The sequence below is a fragment of the Plecotus auritus genome (assembly GCF_963455305.1).
Source record: "Plecotus auritus genome assembly, chromosome: 2".
Lineage (NCBI taxonomy): Eukaryota > Metazoa > Chordata > Mammalia > Chiroptera > Vespertilionidae > Plecotus > Plecotus auritus.
This window is the reverse complement of record NC_137771.1, coordinates 15,491,874-15,509,222: the sequence shown is the minus strand read 5'-3', so window position 1 is coordinate 15,509,222 and position 17,349 is coordinate 15,491,874. Positions and strand designations below refer to the sequence as shown.

At 44.6% G+C, this 17,349-nt stretch overlaps 1 protein-coding gene and 1 pseudogene across 2 annotated transcripts in view; both read right to left on the bottom strand.

The window, feature by feature from the left end:
- CLIC4 (chloride intracellular channel 4) overlaps window positions 1-12,980 on the bottom strand; it is a 65,679-nt gene extending 52,699 nt beyond the window's left edge. Inside the window, exon 1 of the mRNA XM_080654978.1 lies at window positions 12,717-12,980. Within this exon, the coding sequence (XP_080511104.1) occupies window positions 12,717-12,788 (72 nt within the window). The 5' untranslated portion in view covers window positions 12,789-12,980. The remainder of the gene's footprint in view (window positions 1-12,716) is intronic.
- A 2,237-nt stretch (window positions 12,981-15,217) lies between these two features.
- Window positions 15,218-15,708, bottom strand: LOC308243179 (small ribosomal subunit protein uS17-like; annotated as a pseudogene). The gene has a single exon. The product of its transcript is annotated as a small ribosomal subunit protein uS17-like (transcript).
- Between the last annotated feature and the right edge of the window lie 1,641 nt (window positions 15,709-17,349).

Here is a 17,349-nt window from a genome sequence, read left to right as displayed (position 1 = left end):
ATATCCAACTTTCTAGTAGACATCACTTGACATCTCCGTCATGTCAAACTCAAGTCAAAAACTGAAAATTCTCTCCCCCTCCCTATTAATAAAAGGCATCTCATCAACCAGTGATTCTAATTAGAAACCTAAGTCATTTCTCACAATGCTCTCTCTCAAACAACTCCTTCTTCAATATCTTCCTAGTGACTCCACCTTCAAAATTTATCTCAAATCCATTCTCTTCTCTCCATCATCACCCTAATCCAAGCCACCACCATCTTTCTGGATTGCAATGGCCTCCAACTAGTTTTCAACGTTTCTATTCTTGCCTCTCTTTAATTCATTTTCCAGAGTGGTCAAACTACTCATCTTAAAATGCAAATCAAACCATGACATGCCAAAACCGGTTTGGCTCAGTGGATAGAGCGTCAGCCTGCGGACTGAAAGGTCCCAGGTTCGATTCCGGTCAAGGGCATGTAACTTGGTTGCGGGCACATCCCCAGTAGGAGGTGTGCAGGAGGCAACTGATCGATGTTTCTCTCTCATCGATGTTTCTGACTATCTATCCCTCTTGCTTCCTCTCTGTAAAAAATCAATAAAAATATATTTAAAAAAAAAAAAAAAAACCATGACACTCCCTTCCTTACTAAACCCTGTTGAGAAATGCTCTTTATACTAAGGATAAAATTCACATGACATACAAGGACCTCCATGATGCAGCCCATCTATTTACTCACTCTACACCTCACTTTTGTTCTCTATTCCAGGCACAGCCTCAATTTGTTGAATTTATCTCCAGCTTTATATATGCTAATTCCTCCAGCCTGGAATGCTCTACCCCTCATTTTCCTAATATTACTCAGCCTACATATAATTTCTCAGAAGCCCCCACGGAGCTCCCATCTAAATTGAGATTCCTCTCATTCTTTCTCAAGATGCCTTGTTCTTGTCCTTAATGTACTTATATACTGTCTTTATGTATTTCTTTAACATAAGCCTCTCCTACTAAACAACAGGTTCCGGGAGTTCCTTTTTCTTCCCCATCCTCCAAAAAAATTGCACCAAGGTAAAGCAAAGCTGTAGTTCGTAGTACTGGCTTCACTACATGCTCACTGGACAGCAGTGCAACCCCAGGAAAAAGACAGTTTCATGCGTTCTTAACACATTCAAATTTAACATGTCAAAAACTAAACTTCTGATCCCCACCTCCCCCATCAGGACTAGTTCTTCCTCACCTTCCCATCTCAGTTAATGGCAATTCCATTATTCTCACTGTTAAGAACAAAAAAATCCCAGAATCACTTTTGACTCCTTTCTCTCACATTTCACATTCAATCCATCAAAAGAAATATATCTCCATCTTATAAATATATCCAGAATCAGACTACTTTTCAACTTAGTCCAAGCCACCATCATCTCATGCATGAATTAATAAATAGTCTCCTAATTAGTCTCCCTGCTTCTGTCCTTACCTTCCTATGTGCTGTTCTCTATAAGGCCACCAGAATGTCCTGTTAAACAGAACACAGCACCCCCTCTCATTCTCTATACTCCTTATCCTGCTTCATTTTTCTTCAGAGCACTTATCATTAGTAGATATACATGTATTGTTTGTCTCCCATAATTCAATATGAACGCCATAATGTTCATTGATATATCCAAGCCACTAGAACAATGTCTCAATATTTGTTAAATGATTGCATGAAAGAAGTACAAATATTATTCTAGCAAGCAGAAATTGGAGGTGGGGGGAGAGATTGAAGAAGCCAAAAACATTTCAAATGACAGTAACACCAGCAACAATCTTCCATGAAGGCAGAGAAATACAGGGCATGGAGTAGATTTGCAGCTGCAGTGGGGGGGACAAACCTGGAGACATAATTTGGGATCATAATCTGAAAAGACTCTAAATGCCAGATAAAGGAGTTTGTGTCTAATTCAATAAAGAATCAGAGAAAGCAGGGTCCATTTAAGATTTGAGACAAGAAGTATCCATTTTATTTTTAATAAATTAAAAAAATTATTAAAATTACAGACTATGACACAACTAATTATTGAGGGAAAAGATAAAGTTTTTATAAAGATGGTACAGAGCCATCCTAACTCTTTTTTTTTTAATATATTTATTGATTTGAGAGAGAGAGGAGGGAGAGAGGAAAGGAGGGAGGGAGGGAGGGAGGAACATTTGTTATTCCACTTACATATGCATTCATTAGTTGCTTCTTGAACGTACCCTGACTGGAGAGTGAACGGGCAACCTTGGATGATGCTCTAAACAACTGAGCTACCTGACCAGGGCTTTTAAAGTTTCTTTAAACAACTGATAATACACCATACTTAATAGATTCAGTAATACAAACTACCCTCCCTCTGTTAGCATACAATGTAAGCATTTTACTCATTTCTAAGTCAATTATCTTATTTAGGTTGCCACATAAATAATTTCTTATAGACTTATTTCAACTGGATTTTAAAAAGCACATGAGACAAAGTGACTGTATCATATAGGAAAAAGCCATCATACATCATGGCTCATTTACTTCGAGCTTCTTGAAGACAAGGGACCTGTTCTTGTTCCTTTTTCTCTCCAGCACTCAGTGCACAGAAAGTATTAAATGTTTGTTTCTATTATGATCCCTATACTGCAATCAACTGTTCCCAGGCAAGACTGTATCTTATACAGTATACTCCAACTATAAAGTGATCATCACTTACCTACTACATAGCTATTAAAGGGGACAATTAATATTAAAAAATAATCTGTATTTTCAGAACCGATTTCTCCTATAGAGCACAAAAGAAGGGCATACCTTCAAACCACTTAATAAATATCTATAATATGAGCAATTCTAGGTGTTGGCAGATTTCACAACATAAAAGCTTGCTTTCTTCCATCAAAGATTAAACAGGGCTCAGCCTGCGTGGCTCAGTGGTGGCGTGTCGACCTATGAACCGGGAGGTGACGGTTCGATTCCTGGTCAGGGCACGTGCCTGGGTTTTGGGTTCAATGTTTCACTCTCACATCAATGTTTCTATGTATGTTTCTATGTCTGTCTCTGTCTCTCTCTCCCTCTCCCTCTAAAAATCAATTGTAAAATATTAAAAACATATATATATATATATATATATAATTATACATAAACTCTCATCAATAATTCATGCAAGCCCTAGCCGGTTTTGCTCAGTGGATAGAGCGACGGCCTGCAGACTGAATGGTCCCAGGTTCGATTCCGGTCAAGGGCACAGGCCCAGGTTGCAGGCTCGGTCTCCAGTGGGGGTGTGCAGGAGACAGCCAATCAATGATTCTCTCTCATCATTATGTTTCTATCTCTCTCTCCCTCCCTCTAACTTCCTCTCTGAAATCAATAAAAATATTTTAAAAAGTAATAATTCATGAAAGTTTATAAAGGACATATAACAAAATAGTAATAGCAGCCCCTTCTAGAAGGAAGGTTTTAAGTGATTTTTATTTTATTTTAAGCTGTCTACAGTAAACGTGTAACTTTTATAATTGAAAAAAAAAAACATTTTAAAAGAGCATAATACATACAAATGAATATACTAGGAAGCAAAAAGGAAACGAAATTATTTTTCAAATTTAGGGCCAATATTTAAACTAAGACAGACTAAGGTTAGCTACTATTTATGCTAAGCCATTTTTTTTTAAGTATATTTGTAATCAAGGCTCTGGCTGACAATTACAAAATGTAAATGAAGGCTGTTATTGAGGATTAGCAGCAATTTCTACATGAGTTAATGAAGAATCAACAATCCCTAATTTTTAAACCAAAATTTTAAATTCCTGTGTTAACTAAAATATGCTGTGACCTAGAACATCAAATAATATAAAACTTCAGTCTTCATAAGATTATGTCCGAATTTTTTTTAATTATTTTTTTAATTTATTTATTTCAGAGAGGGAGGGAGGAAAAGGAACATCAATTTTGTTGTTCCACTTATTTATGCATTCATTGGTAAATTCTTGCATGTGCCCTGATTGAGGGAGCAGGGGGGATTGAACCTGCAACCTTGGCATATCAAGACAATACTTGAACCAACTGAGCAACCGCACCAGGTCTAAAAATTCTTCAATTTAGTCTTGGGTATATGTACGTTCAAAGCCAAATTTTCATTTAAATAGCAAGCTTCTTTTTTTTTTTTTTTTTTTTTTTTTTTTATTTGAGAGAGAGAAACATTGACATGAGACAGATACATGGATGGGAGGGGATCGAATCCACAACCTAGTCATGTGCCCTGAACAGGAATCAAACCGAGATCTTCTGGCACACGGGGTGATGCTCTAAACAACTGAGCCACACCAGCCAGGGCACCACCTTCTTTTTCTCTCGATTAGATGTAGTCTGGTCTCACAGCTACCACTCTTCGATTTAACCAAGCAGCACAACAGACTAATTTGGCTGTCTTTAGTTTTTCATGAACTTTCACCCTGGTAATCTACCATCTGGTCTCAATGTCCAAAATAAAGTAACTGAAGTAGGAATGAAGTAGTTAAAGGAGGAAAACATGCACAGAACTCACATAGCTTTAAAAGTTAATTACCTCTGCTTTCAATGAATTGTTTGATATTATATTCTCCAGTGCTTGCTCAGATTCTTTTTTTCTTCTCTCACACATCCAATAAATAGCTATGCTAGATGGTGGTAAATTTCAATACTTAGATTATTACAGATAACTGACATTTTTACAATTCTATTATAATGAAAACTAAATCTTTTTCATAAAAAGGAATTATTTCACATGTAAAGTTGGAAGTAATAATTTTATTACAAAAAAAGGGGGGGGGAATCTATTGAGACAAAAATATATGTTTGATGAACATGGCCCTGCTTCTAATATCATTACTTCTTCAAAACATTACCATTAAAATCCTCTTAGTCAATCTTTGGCATAACTATCAGATATAGTCTTATTTATCTACACTAAGTTGTTATTTTCACAAATTTAGACTAATACAGTCTCCTGGTTTTATATTTTAAATAAAGGAAAGTAACAAACCAAATAAGGCGAATGGATATTCTTTGTACCAATACTTGGTACTGAGCACTGAGGGATAAAAGCCAAGTCTCAAAAAAGGACAACAGGATTAAAAGTTCCAAGAGAGCCCTGGCCAGTGTGGCTCACTTGCTTGAGCATCGTCCCACCAAAAGGTGACCGGTTCAATTCCCGGTCAGGGCACATGCCCAGGTTGTGGGCTCAAGACAGCTGATTGATGTTTCTATCTCTCCCCCTTCCTCTCTCTCTCTCTAAAATCAATAAAAACATACTTAAAAAAATAAAGGTTCCAAGAGAATTGACAAACCGATGCCCTAAATTAAATCTAGATTTCTGTTAAATCGTACTTGGATGATTTGTAATCATGGCCTACATGTCATTTTCCTCCAGAAACTCCCTTTCCACTCTCTACAACAGCCTCTAAAATAGGCACACCCATCCCAACTTACTCCCTTACTTGATCAAAATCTTATTTCCTGTCTTAATCACACTTGCCATCCTGCCTAACACATTTCCCTTTTATGGACTCATTGATTCCCTATTTAGGAGACACCAGTGAGCCTCCACAGTTCTAATGAAACAGAAGCGGGAAAATCTTGCTCATCATCCAAGCAACTCTGCAAGCATCCCTCCAAACCACATGTGACTTTCAGTGACAGCCAGGTCCGCCGCATTGCCTCTTTCCTAATATTATTCATACTGTGTTAGGTTTTTCCTGTGTTCAGTCCCCTTGGCTCAGAAGTCTCCTGTTTCTTTTCCATATGGGGTCCCTTTCTCTCAAATGTTTTTCATTTAACCGGAATTACCACCTTTATTAAGAGTAGCAATGTTAGATCTTTTTTTTTAAATATATTTTTATTTATTTCAGAGAGGAAGGGAGAGGAAGAGAGAGATAGAAACATCAATGATGAGAGGGAATCATTGATTGGCTGCCTCCTGCACGTCCCCTACTGGGGATTGAGCACACAACCCAGGCATGTGCCCTTGACCGGAATCGAACCTGGGACCCTTGAGTCCACAGGCTGATGCTCCAGGGATCCTCAAACTTTTTAAACAGGGGGCCAGTTCACTGTCCCTCAGACCGCTGGAGGGCCGGACTATAGTCTAAAAAAAAAACTATGAACAAATTCCTATGCGCACTGCAGGCCTGGGACGAGTTGGCTGCTAAGCAGGACAGGCAGCGGCACCCGGCGGGCCGGATAAATGTCCTCGGCGGGCCGCATGTGGCCCGCGGGCCGTAGTTTGAGGACGCCTGCATACACTGAGCCAAACCGGCTAGGGCAGCAATGTTAGATCTTCAGTAACATCTTAGACAAAACTTGGCAAGAACACTTCACTTTTTTACATTCATTTTTATCTCCTGAATTTTCCCTTCTGAAATCCTCAAATGAATGATAAACCAATTACATCCAAGGTAGCATTCTATTGATGTTGAGTTAGTTTTTGTTCAATTATTAGAACAAAGTTCTCAGCATCATTTCCTATAGAAAATTTATTTCATTTGTCCGTGCTTTTTAAAAAGAGGAGGTTTGAAGCCTGCTCTTGAAACAAAATATAAAGAACTCCCACTTTATACTGGCAAAACAGCTAAGAGTTTGCCCGCCTGTATGATCCATTCACACCTTCCCAAATCCACTGGGAAATTGTTGAATATAGAGTTGTTGAACAGGGAAGAGTTGAGAGAATAAACGAGGCTAGCAAATTGTATTAGCAAAGCCCTGACCGGTTTGGCTCAGTGGATAGAGCGTCAGCCTGCGGACTGAAGGGTCCCAGGTTCGATTCCAGTCAAGGGCATGTACCTTGGTTGCGGGCACATCCCCAGTGGAGGGTGTGCAGGAGGCAGCTGATCGATGTTTCTCTCTCATCGATGTTTCTAACTCTCTATCTCTCTCCCTTCCTCTCTGTAAAAAAATCAATAAAATATATTTAAAAAAAAAAAAATGTATTAGCAAAAATCTAAGTTAGGTTTTAAAAGTCTCATAGTCAACTTTTAAATAATTTGTCTCCCTGGCACTATGGACTTAATTTATTCCTGGATCCTTCTTCTTTCAAGTTTCAATCTATATATTGTTTCCTGCATAAGGAGTTTACAGATGAAGTCATAACTAACACTGCCATTCTTGGCTATCCCCAATCCACCTACTTTACCCACTTTTTCAAGATCAAGTTCAAACTTACTTTCATCTTTCTGAACCATTTCCTAGCCCAGTGGCAAACTGCGGTTCGCGAGCCACATGCGGCTCGCGAGCCGCTGTTTGCCGCTCTGTTGACTAATGAGTTTGCCGACCACTGTCCTAGCCCAACTTAATGTGAACCACACTTGACTCCAAACCATCTTGTATTGTTTTCTTTCCAATAAAATGTATATACCTAAAGATAGGAAATATTTAATAGCTTCTTATAACTCCCACAGTACTTAACACAGTATTAGACACTTAGCTCATGCCAGTAAAAGTCACAGATAATCAGATGGAAGTGACTTTAGTGATCATAGCCCAAACCCTTCTATACCTTACTTATATGAATTACGCTTGACAATCAGAATGCCACCATTTACTGTTTTTAGAAAACTGGCTCTTAATCCTTGGATTAGGAATCTGTAGTGGGGAAAAAACTCACACAGAATCTTCTATGTAATTTCAAGGATTTAGTCCCTGAATCCTATTACAGTAATGAAGCCCACATTATTCTGTAATCCTCACCTGAAGATATTTTTTTTGAGAGAGAGAGAGAGAGAAAGAGAGGGAGAGGGACAGAGAAACATCGATATTCGAGAGAAACATCAATTGGTTGCCTCCCATAGCACCCCAACCTGATCAAACCTGCAGCCTTGGAATGTGCCCGGACCTGGAATTTAACCCAAAACCTTTTTGTTGTATGGGATGTGACTCAACCAACTGAGCAACCCGGCCAGGTGAAGGCCACATTTAAGAATAATATACTGTCTGCCCTGGCCAATTTGTTGAATGGTTAGAGCATCAACCCTGGGACTGAAGGGTCATGGGTTCCATTACTGGTCAAGGGCACGTATCTTGGTTGCAGGTTGGGCACGTGCGGGAGGCAACCAATCTATATGTCTCTCTCTCACATCAATGTTTCTCTCTGTCTCTCCCTGTCCCTTCCACTCTCTCTAAAAAACAATGGAAAAATGTCCTCGGGTGAGGATTAACAGGAAAAAAACAAACACAGATTATCAGTTAATCCCTTCAGGAACCCTATAAAAGTGTCATTATTATATCCTGATATTAGAGATCAGGAAAATAAGGCACTGAGTACTTATAAAATTTGCCTGACACTCCTGGAAGCCAGATCCAAGCCAAGCAGTCTTGCCCCAGGGTCCAAGCACATTAGAAACCCTGCCAAATATCTCAGAAGAAACAGCTATTCTTATGTGTTAAGCCACTCTTGCACAAGATTTCTTTTTTTTTTTTTTTAACCACCACCACCCCAATTCCTTACTATCTAATAGGAGAATCTGTAACTAAATATGTACATACAAAATTACAGTTTGGCTCAGTGGATAGAGCATCAGACTGCAGACAGAAGGGTACCGGGTTCAAAATAACACACAATTAGCATTTACTTGCTTACTGTGTACTATTCACTGTTCTATGCCGTATATATTCATTAATTTAATCCCATGAGTTTGGTCTATTAATAACTCAACTGTGCAGATGAGGCACAGAAAGGCTTAAGCAACAGGTCTTGAAACACACGATTAGTAAGTGAACAAATTGGATTAGAAACCCAGATAGCAGTCAGATAAGACCTTGCTAAAGAGTTTGAACTTCACCCTCTTGGTTGGTAGATCCCAACTGGGGCTGGTGTTATCAAAATCTATACACCTCCCACGTCCCTCGGGGTGGAGGGAGTGGGCATCCTCACTGTTGAGGATGACTGACTTTGTAAGCCTCTTTACTGCTGGGAAGGTTCCTGTCCTAACAGTGTTGAGGTAAACACACAAAAACAGACAACTGCTCTTATACAGGGGATGGGGAGTCACTGGGCTCATGGGCAAATGACTCCAAAAACAATATTCCCCAGGAAGGGAAATGCAGCTCTGCGTGCAGTCACACTAGTTGGGAAGATCCTAGCCTATTTCTCTTAAATTTAAAGCTATCTAAATTTAGGTAGGCTCGATGTTTTTCACTTGGACTTTAAGTTGAGATAATAGTTTTCTTTTTATTTATTTTTTGTATTGATTTCAGAGAAGAAGGGAGAGGGAGAGATAGAAACACCAACAAGGAGAGAATCATTGACTGGCTGCCTCCTGCATGCCCCTTACTGGGGACTGAGGCTGCAACCCAGGCATGTCCCCTTGACCGGACTTGAACCCTAGACCCTTCAGTCCACAGGCCCGGCGCTCCATCCTCTGAGCCAAACCCGCTAGGGCTAGATAACAGTTTTCTGCTACAGAAACCTTTTGGCAGAATAATTAATACGGTTTAAAATACCACTTTGGGCAACCATGGCCTCTGCCCCCTCACTGCTTTCAAAATAACTATATTTACAAAGGTATTTTCCCCCATTTGCATTTTCCGCACATAGGTTTTGAGAAGAAATGAAAAATACTCTTTACCACAATTTATCTGCCCCCCTACCTTTTTTCTCCTTTGAAACAACTCTCCTGGTTTACATCAGTACAAAGTTTTGCCTATACTCAATCACCGGGCAACAGAAAACATTTCGCCTTTTACTTAAGAAACGAAAGTAAGTCTCAAAGAGGGAAAAAACCACTTGCCCAAAGAAACCAAGCCAGTGAGTAAAGAAATGTGACTTGAGCCCTAGCTGGTCTGGCTCAGTGGACAGAGCGTCGGCCTGACGACCAAAGGGTCCCAGGTTCCATCCCGGTCAAGGGCACGTAACTTGGTTACCATCTTCTTGGGCCCTGGCCGTTTCTCTCACATCGATGTTTCTCTGTCTTTCCCTCTCTCTTCCACTCTCCCTAAAAATCAATGGGAAAATATCCTTGGGTGAGGATTAACAAAAAAAAAGAAGAAGAAATGTGACTTGAACCCTGATTCTCTGCCGACAAGGCCAGTGAGAAAGGCTTACAACTAGTGATAAACAGGATGCTTTTAGCTGGTTCACAAACTTTATCTTTATAATATAATCATCACACCTAATCCATAGTTTCACAGGAATTATTACTTAAGGATAAGCTGTTTCTTAAAAAGTGAGTTGTAGAGGCCTGGCCAAGTGGCTCAGTTGGTTAGAGTGTCATCCCGTACAACAAAAGTTGCAGGTTCGATTCCTGGTCAGAGCACATACCTAGGTTGAGGGTTTGATCCCCAATCAGGGCACCTGCAGAAGGCAACCAATCGATGGTTCTCTCTTCCACCCATGTTTCTCTCTCGCCCCCTTCCTCTCTCTCTAAAATCAAGACATATCCTCAGGTGAGGATTTTTTTTTTAAGTGAATTGTGTTTAGTAAACAATAATATCATAATACTGATCTAACACAAATATGGAAAGCTGGGAAGGGGTATGCAAATGACTCAAATTTGGGAAACAAGGAATCATGTTCCTCTCCTTTTTTAAAAAATATATTTTTATTGATTTCAGAGAGGAAGAGGGAGAAATAGAAACATCAATGATGAGAATCATTGATCAGCTGCCTCTTGCACGACCCCTACTGGGGATCAAGCCCGCAATCACAGCATATGCCCTGACCAGGAATCAAACTATGACCTCCTGGTTCACAGGTCAAGGCTCAACCACTGAGCCACACCAGCCCGCCTCTCCTTCTAATTTAACGGCTAAATTAATAGTAAGCAGGGCCCTGGCCAGAATGGCTCAGTTGATTGGGCATTGTCCCATGCACGGAAAGGTTGCTGGTTCAATCCATTCAGGGCACATGCCCCATTTCGGCTCAATCCCAAGTAGGGGTCATGCAGGAAGCAGCTAATGATGTCTCTCCCCCCCAACCCCTCACCCCCGCTTCCTTTCTCTCTAAAAATCAGTAAAAATATAAAAGAAAATAGTAAGCAGGGCATTAAGCATTGTTCTTTTCCTCTCTAATTCATACACCTCATTTTTCTTGTCTTACTAGTATTGTATTGACTAGGACCTCCAGTAAAATACTGAAAAGAAACCATTACTGATAGTATCCTTATCAGATTCTAAATTTAATGCTACTTCTAAAGTTTCACCATTAAGGATAACATTATTTTTAGATTTTTGGTAGATATACTGTTTTTTGAGTGTATGGAAATTCCTTCCTATTCCTAGCTCAGTAAAAAATTTTAACAAATCTCTGGCCCCCACCTCCCTTCTCAATGCTGCCTTCCACTCTTTCTCTTATTTCAGCTTCCTTCCTACATTCTCTGCACCTCTGAATACTCTTATCTGCCACCCAAAGTAACTGAGACTCTTTTAAGATATTCTGGGGTTTCTATACCTATCTCCTGTTTCAGTTCCCTAGACCAAAATCTTTCTAAAACTGGTAACCTAAACAAAATCCTAAAACAGACACTGTTCCGATCACTTGCAGATCAGTTCTTCTCTCCATGCCTCAAACACACCCTTCGTTAAAATAAAAACTCAGGAAAAAAGGAACAAAATTGCTCTGGATTCCCGTTAACATTCCTTCCGAGCCCAGCTTTGAATGAGTCTGCTGAAGTAAGTGACTAAGAGAATCTAGAGGGTTTTTAAGAGTTTTTTAAATATATTTTTATTGATTTGAGAGAGAGGAAGGAGAGGGACAGGGAGATAGAAACGTCATGAGAGAGTACCATGGATCAGCTGCCTCCTGCACCCGGCTTAAAGAAGTTTTGAGGAAGGCAGCTGGGTCCAGATGTTTCTAACGTCTACTCTCTCCTTTGCTCAAATGAAAAATATTAAAGAAAACAAAGAAAGGGACAGGGGTAGTATTGGTAAGCAAATAAGGTAATTCCAGGATATAACAGTTAAAGAGACCAGAGGGGGAAATCGACCCTTTAAAGCCCAAGCAAGTTATGAATTCTTTCCCTCCTCAGTTTTTCTTTCAAAACAAAAGAGCACACACAATCTTTCCCGGAGGCAGCAACACCGAGGGGAGCAGCCAAAATGTTGCATCATACGAAACATTCCGCGTCTGAGAAACAAGAAAACCAGATGGTGGTAAAATACCCAAAGCAGGAAAACCCAAGTTGGGAATCTCGGGCTTTTCCGGAAGCCAGGAATGTCTACTCTAAAAAAAAAATTTAAGATTGCATGGAAAATTAAAGTTAGTTTCACACCAGCGGGGAGAGAAATGTTCTTTCAGAAAGCGCCCAAGAAGTTCAGTTCATCTCACCACTGGCTCGAGGCTTCTGCTGGGTGGAGTGGGGGGGTCGAGGCCCCGCGCGAGACGGAGGTCGGTGACCGGACGCACCCCAGTCCTGGCCCCGGGAACTCTAGGGCCCGAGAGGGAGCAGCTAGTCCCACCCGGACGCGGGACCACGGTCTGGCGTCCGCCGGCACCCGAGCGGCTGGAGGCGGTGACGACCCGCCCCGAGTGCTAGTTTTCGGGGGTCCGGGTCCCACTCTGGCTCCCTGGACCGACCTCGGCGGCGGGAAGGAGCGGGTGAGCCCGACACAATGGGCGGGGGCGCGAGCAGCGCTGCCCCTCAGCCCCGGGTGCCGGGCGCCACGGGGAGCGCCTCGGGGTGCGGGGGCTAAAGACGCAGCCCAGGGACCCCGCCCCCGGCAGCCCCGCTGGCGCTGGGGACTGAGCGGGGCGGACGGCAGGCAAGCGCTCACCTTGACGAAGAGCTCAATGATGGGCTCTTTGTCCTCCTCCTTCAGCCCGTTTAGCGGCATCGACAACGCCATGGCCGGATCGACGAGATTCCACGGACAACGGTAGCGGCGGCTGCCTCTGCTCCGGGGATGCTCGGTGTGGGCTCCCGCCGCGCGGCGCCTTCCTGGACGGTCCGGGCGTAGAGCTCGCCTCAACCTCTGCTGCTCAGCACCACCCCACGCCTCGCGCGCGACTCTGGAGCGGCCGCAGCCCAAGCGGCTTCTAGCCACGGGAGGGGCGGGGCCTGTTAGGGCGGAGGGGGCGGGGCCTGTTGGGGCGGGGCCTCGTTGGGAGCGGGCCCGGGCCGGAGTCTCGGAACTCGCTGGAGGAAATGGGACTGCCGGGCCCCGGGGCGTGGCCTCGGGTGAGGGAGAACGACAGGGGGCGTGGTCCATGCTCGGGGGCGTGGCCTAGACGCAGGCTGTGAGCGGGTCTCCGAACCACCCATCCCAGGGCCGGGGCCGGAGCCTCAGCCTGAGCCTGACACCGCCTCCCGCCGCAGCGCGGGCGCGGCCACGCAGCTGCTACTGGCGGTGCGCCAGGTGACCTCATGCCTCCAGTCCGCCTGGGAGGCGAGAAGGCGCTTCCTGCCATCTCCCTAGCTGCAGCCTCAGGATTCATTGCCCTTCCCTGAAGCGGCCACTTCCCCAACGCCCTGTTAGATGGAGCTGCCTTTCCAGGACAACTTTTTGAAAGTTTTCATCCCCTTAGAAACACTTTTTTTCCCTCCTCTGACGTCTTTGTTTTTCCCTTTGACTCTCCTGACACATTTTGGGAACCAGCCTAGCACCCAGGTGAATCTAATGAACACTCAAGTTTGCCAGGCCCTACTGTGTTCCAGGCCCCAGGTGATAAACAGTAGGGACAGGATTCCTCTCCTCCCAGAACTTAGCCTTGAACTGCAACTCCAGTGTCTGCAGGCCACGAAGGACTCCCAAACCATGTCCATGCTGTTCCTCCGGCCTAGAAGGATTTCTCCCCCCCATTCACCTGGCAAACTTGAGTGTGCGTCAGCTCCACCTGGGTGCTACGCCCAGCCCTGCGTTATCCAACTCTGATTCTCCTCCAGAGAAGGGAGAAATTCACATTTTAACAAGCACCGGGACAATTTTGATGTAGGGGTCCTCAAACCAGAAATATTGCACTGAGGACAGAGCTGTGATACTTTAAGCCAGCCACCCAGTAGCACCCAGTCCAGGCTTGCTGCTGTTGAATACCTGGACAAATGTCACCCCCTCTGGAAACAGTTAATTTGTTCCCTCTTCTGACTTTCTGTAATGTTTGACTCACAACTACTCCTCCCTAATTCCCTGGTTAGGTTGAATGATGAGTCCTGGAAAGGCCACACATAGACTGGTCTCCACATCCTTAGAGCACAGCAGTAAGTTTCACAGGCGATTTAATTTTTGAACAAATTAAATGTATGCCTAAAAATACAGCGAAACCTGCAGCTTCTTCCTCTCCCAGAACAAAGCAAGTTGCTCACATATTCTTGTAGGGACTCTGATAAAGAGACAATGGACTCTAGAGTCAGACTGTCCTGAAACTTCAAGGTGTCTAAACCCCTAAGCCTGGATTTCATTCCCCCGAGGGCAAGGACAACTACTGGTCCTGGTGTCCTGTTCACAGAGATGGCTATTATCACGGCATTGGGCTTTCTATTGCCCCCGTTCACCCCTGCAGGCCGGCATGGCATCATATTCAACTCCCTCTATGACCAGCTTAACTATTGAAAAGAAAGGAACACTGGGAGGCTGCCCCCTGAATGGGGACATGAGCCAAAAACAAACTGAGCGCCTGGCTGGACTCTGAACTGAACCCAGTGTTGGTTTTCCACGGAATCACGAGCTATACCAAAGTTCCCTTCCAGCCTCCCCCCTCCTCTGCCAGAAAAAGAACCCAAGTGGCGAACCAGGGCAAAGCAGATCCAAGATCTACACCTACAAGGTCAAACGGGATCTCAAAGCAGGCCCACAGTGGCCCTGAGGAAAGGACCGTTTCCAGGCTGGTTTCAGAGGTGTGTCTGAGGGCTTATCAAATTCAGTTTGAATCAGAGACTATTCGCTGTGGTGATGACCAGGGCCTGGAAGCCTGAGCAGACTACGGATTTTATTTTTAGGCCTCATTGACTAAACTCGGATCTTGGCTGGGAGGAAGCCGGTAGCATAGTCCTCCACAGAGCCCTGCGGTGGTGCTGATCTCCCAGGCTCAGGCCCAGAGGCTCTGCTTAGAAACCTGGTCGCTGTCACTCACACCACCATTTCCCAGTTTCCACCCCTGTGTGGCTCCCTCACATGGACGCTCAGAGCTGGTCAGGGAAGGTTGACAGAGGGAGAGAATGTTTACGCAGGGGAGGGTCCATAAGCACACTGCCTTCAAGTCTCACCTTTGAACTTTTTTTTTTTTTTTTTGTGACTGAGAAAATAACTTTATTTGGTTTGGGTGGGGGCAGGTAGCCAGCTCAGAACTTCTGGAACTGCTTCTTGGTGCCGCGGCCTTGGTGACCTTGAGCACGTTGAAGCGCACAGTCTAGCTCAGGGGCCGGCACTCACCCACGGTGACAATGTCGCCAATCGGGACATCTCTGAAGCAGGGGGACAGGTGCACTGACATGTTCTGTGGCGCTTCTCGAAGCGGTTGTACTTCCGGATGTAGTGGAGGTAGACTCGGCGGATGACAACGGTCCTCTGCATCTTCATCTTGGTCACCACGCCGGACAAGATGCGCCCTCGGATGGAGACATTACCGGTAAAGGGGCATTTCTTGTCAATGTAGGTGCCCTCGATGGCCTCCTGGGGCGTCTTGAATCCCAGGCCGATGTTCTTGTAGTATCGAGGTAGCTTCTCTTTGCCGGTTTCTCCAAGCAGGACCCTCTCCTTGTTTTGAAAGATGGTGGGCTGCTTTTGGTAGGCTCGCTCCGTCTGGATGTCCGCCATCTTCGCGGCCGCTTGAAAAAAAGACTCACCTTTGAACTTTGAAAAGCATGCATATTTTGCATTCTATACTCATGGTTTTTATAACACACACACTGATCTTGAAGACGGGTGGAGAGGTGTTCTCCTCCCTCCTCACCCCCCCCTTCTGACCTTATCTCTTATTACTCCCCCCTTTGCTCTCCACCCCAGTCAGGTAGCCTCCTGGCTATTTCCTGAACTCGTCTGTCAAACACGCCCTTGCCTCAGGGCCTAAGCACTGACTCTTATCCCTCCACAAAACATTCTTTCCCCAGAATTCCTTCAATTCCCACTGCCTGGCCTCCTTCGGGTCTAGGCTCAAATGCCACCTTCAGGGAGCCTCCAGGAGCTTCTCCTGGTGACACACTCCACTCCTCCCACTCCTGAATCTGGTGCGGCTGGCTGACTGTCTCACCCACTTGCGCAACTGAGGCAGTAGAGTCAAGTACTATGTACGGCTGACTCTGGGGTCAGACTGCCTGGGTTCCGATCCTGCCTCTGTCATTTGCCAGTTCAGATAACTTTTTAACCTCTCTGTGCTTCAGTTTCTCCTTGGTAAAATGGGTCTAAAAATATACCTGTTTAACAGGATCCTTGATAAGTAAATTTATGTTAAGTGCTTGGAAAGGTGCGGGGCATGAGGTAAGTGCTAGGTAGGGACTAGCTGTAGCTATTATATCCAACTAGAGGCCCGGTGCATGAAATTCGTGCACGGGGGTGTGTCCCTCAGCCCAGCCTGCACCCTCTCCAATCTGGGACCCCTCGAGGGATGTCCGACTGCCCGTTTGGGCCCGATCCCAGTAGGATCGAGCCTAAACGGGCAGTCGGACATCCCTCTCACAATCCAGGATTGCTGGCTCCCAACTGCTCGCCTGCCTGCCTTCCTGATTGCCCCTAACCGCTTCTGCCTGCCAGCCTGATCACCCCCTAACCACTCCCCTGCCAGCCTGATTGATGCCTAACTGCTCCCCTGCCAGCCTGATTGATGCCTAACAGCTCCCCTGCCAGCCTGTTTGCCCCTAACTGCCCTCCCCTGCAGGCCTGGGTCCCCCCCAACTGCCCTTCCCTGCAGTCCCGGTTGCCCACAACTTACCTCTTCTGCCGGCCTGGTCACTCCTAACTGCCCTCCCATGCAGGCTTGATCGCCCCCAACTGCCCTCCCTTGCAGGCCTGGTCTCTCCCAACTGCCCTTCCCTGCTGGCCATCTTGTGGCAGCCATCTTGTGTCCACATGGGGGCAGGACCTTTGACCACATGGGGGCAGCCATCTTGTGTGTTGGAGTGATGGTCAATTTGCATATTACTCTTTTATTAGATAGGATTGTCCACAGTCTCAACCACTGAGCTCCCATGCTGCCTGCCAGACACCTAGCTGGGTGCTTTTATATCCAATCACATTTGTTCCTCAGGGTGTTTCAGTGGTTTTCATTGTCCCCATTTAACAACTAAGGAAACTGAGGGTCAGAAAAGATAAGTGCAAGTTATTCAGCTGGGAAAATGGTGGAGATGAGATTCAAACCCACATCTTTTCACTACACTATATACTAAGGGGGTGTGGGAAAAGGTAGTCTCCTACCCATCCTTCCAGGCCCAACTCATAGCCGCCTGCTCCAAGGAGCTTCTTTCTGCCAATTCTTTGG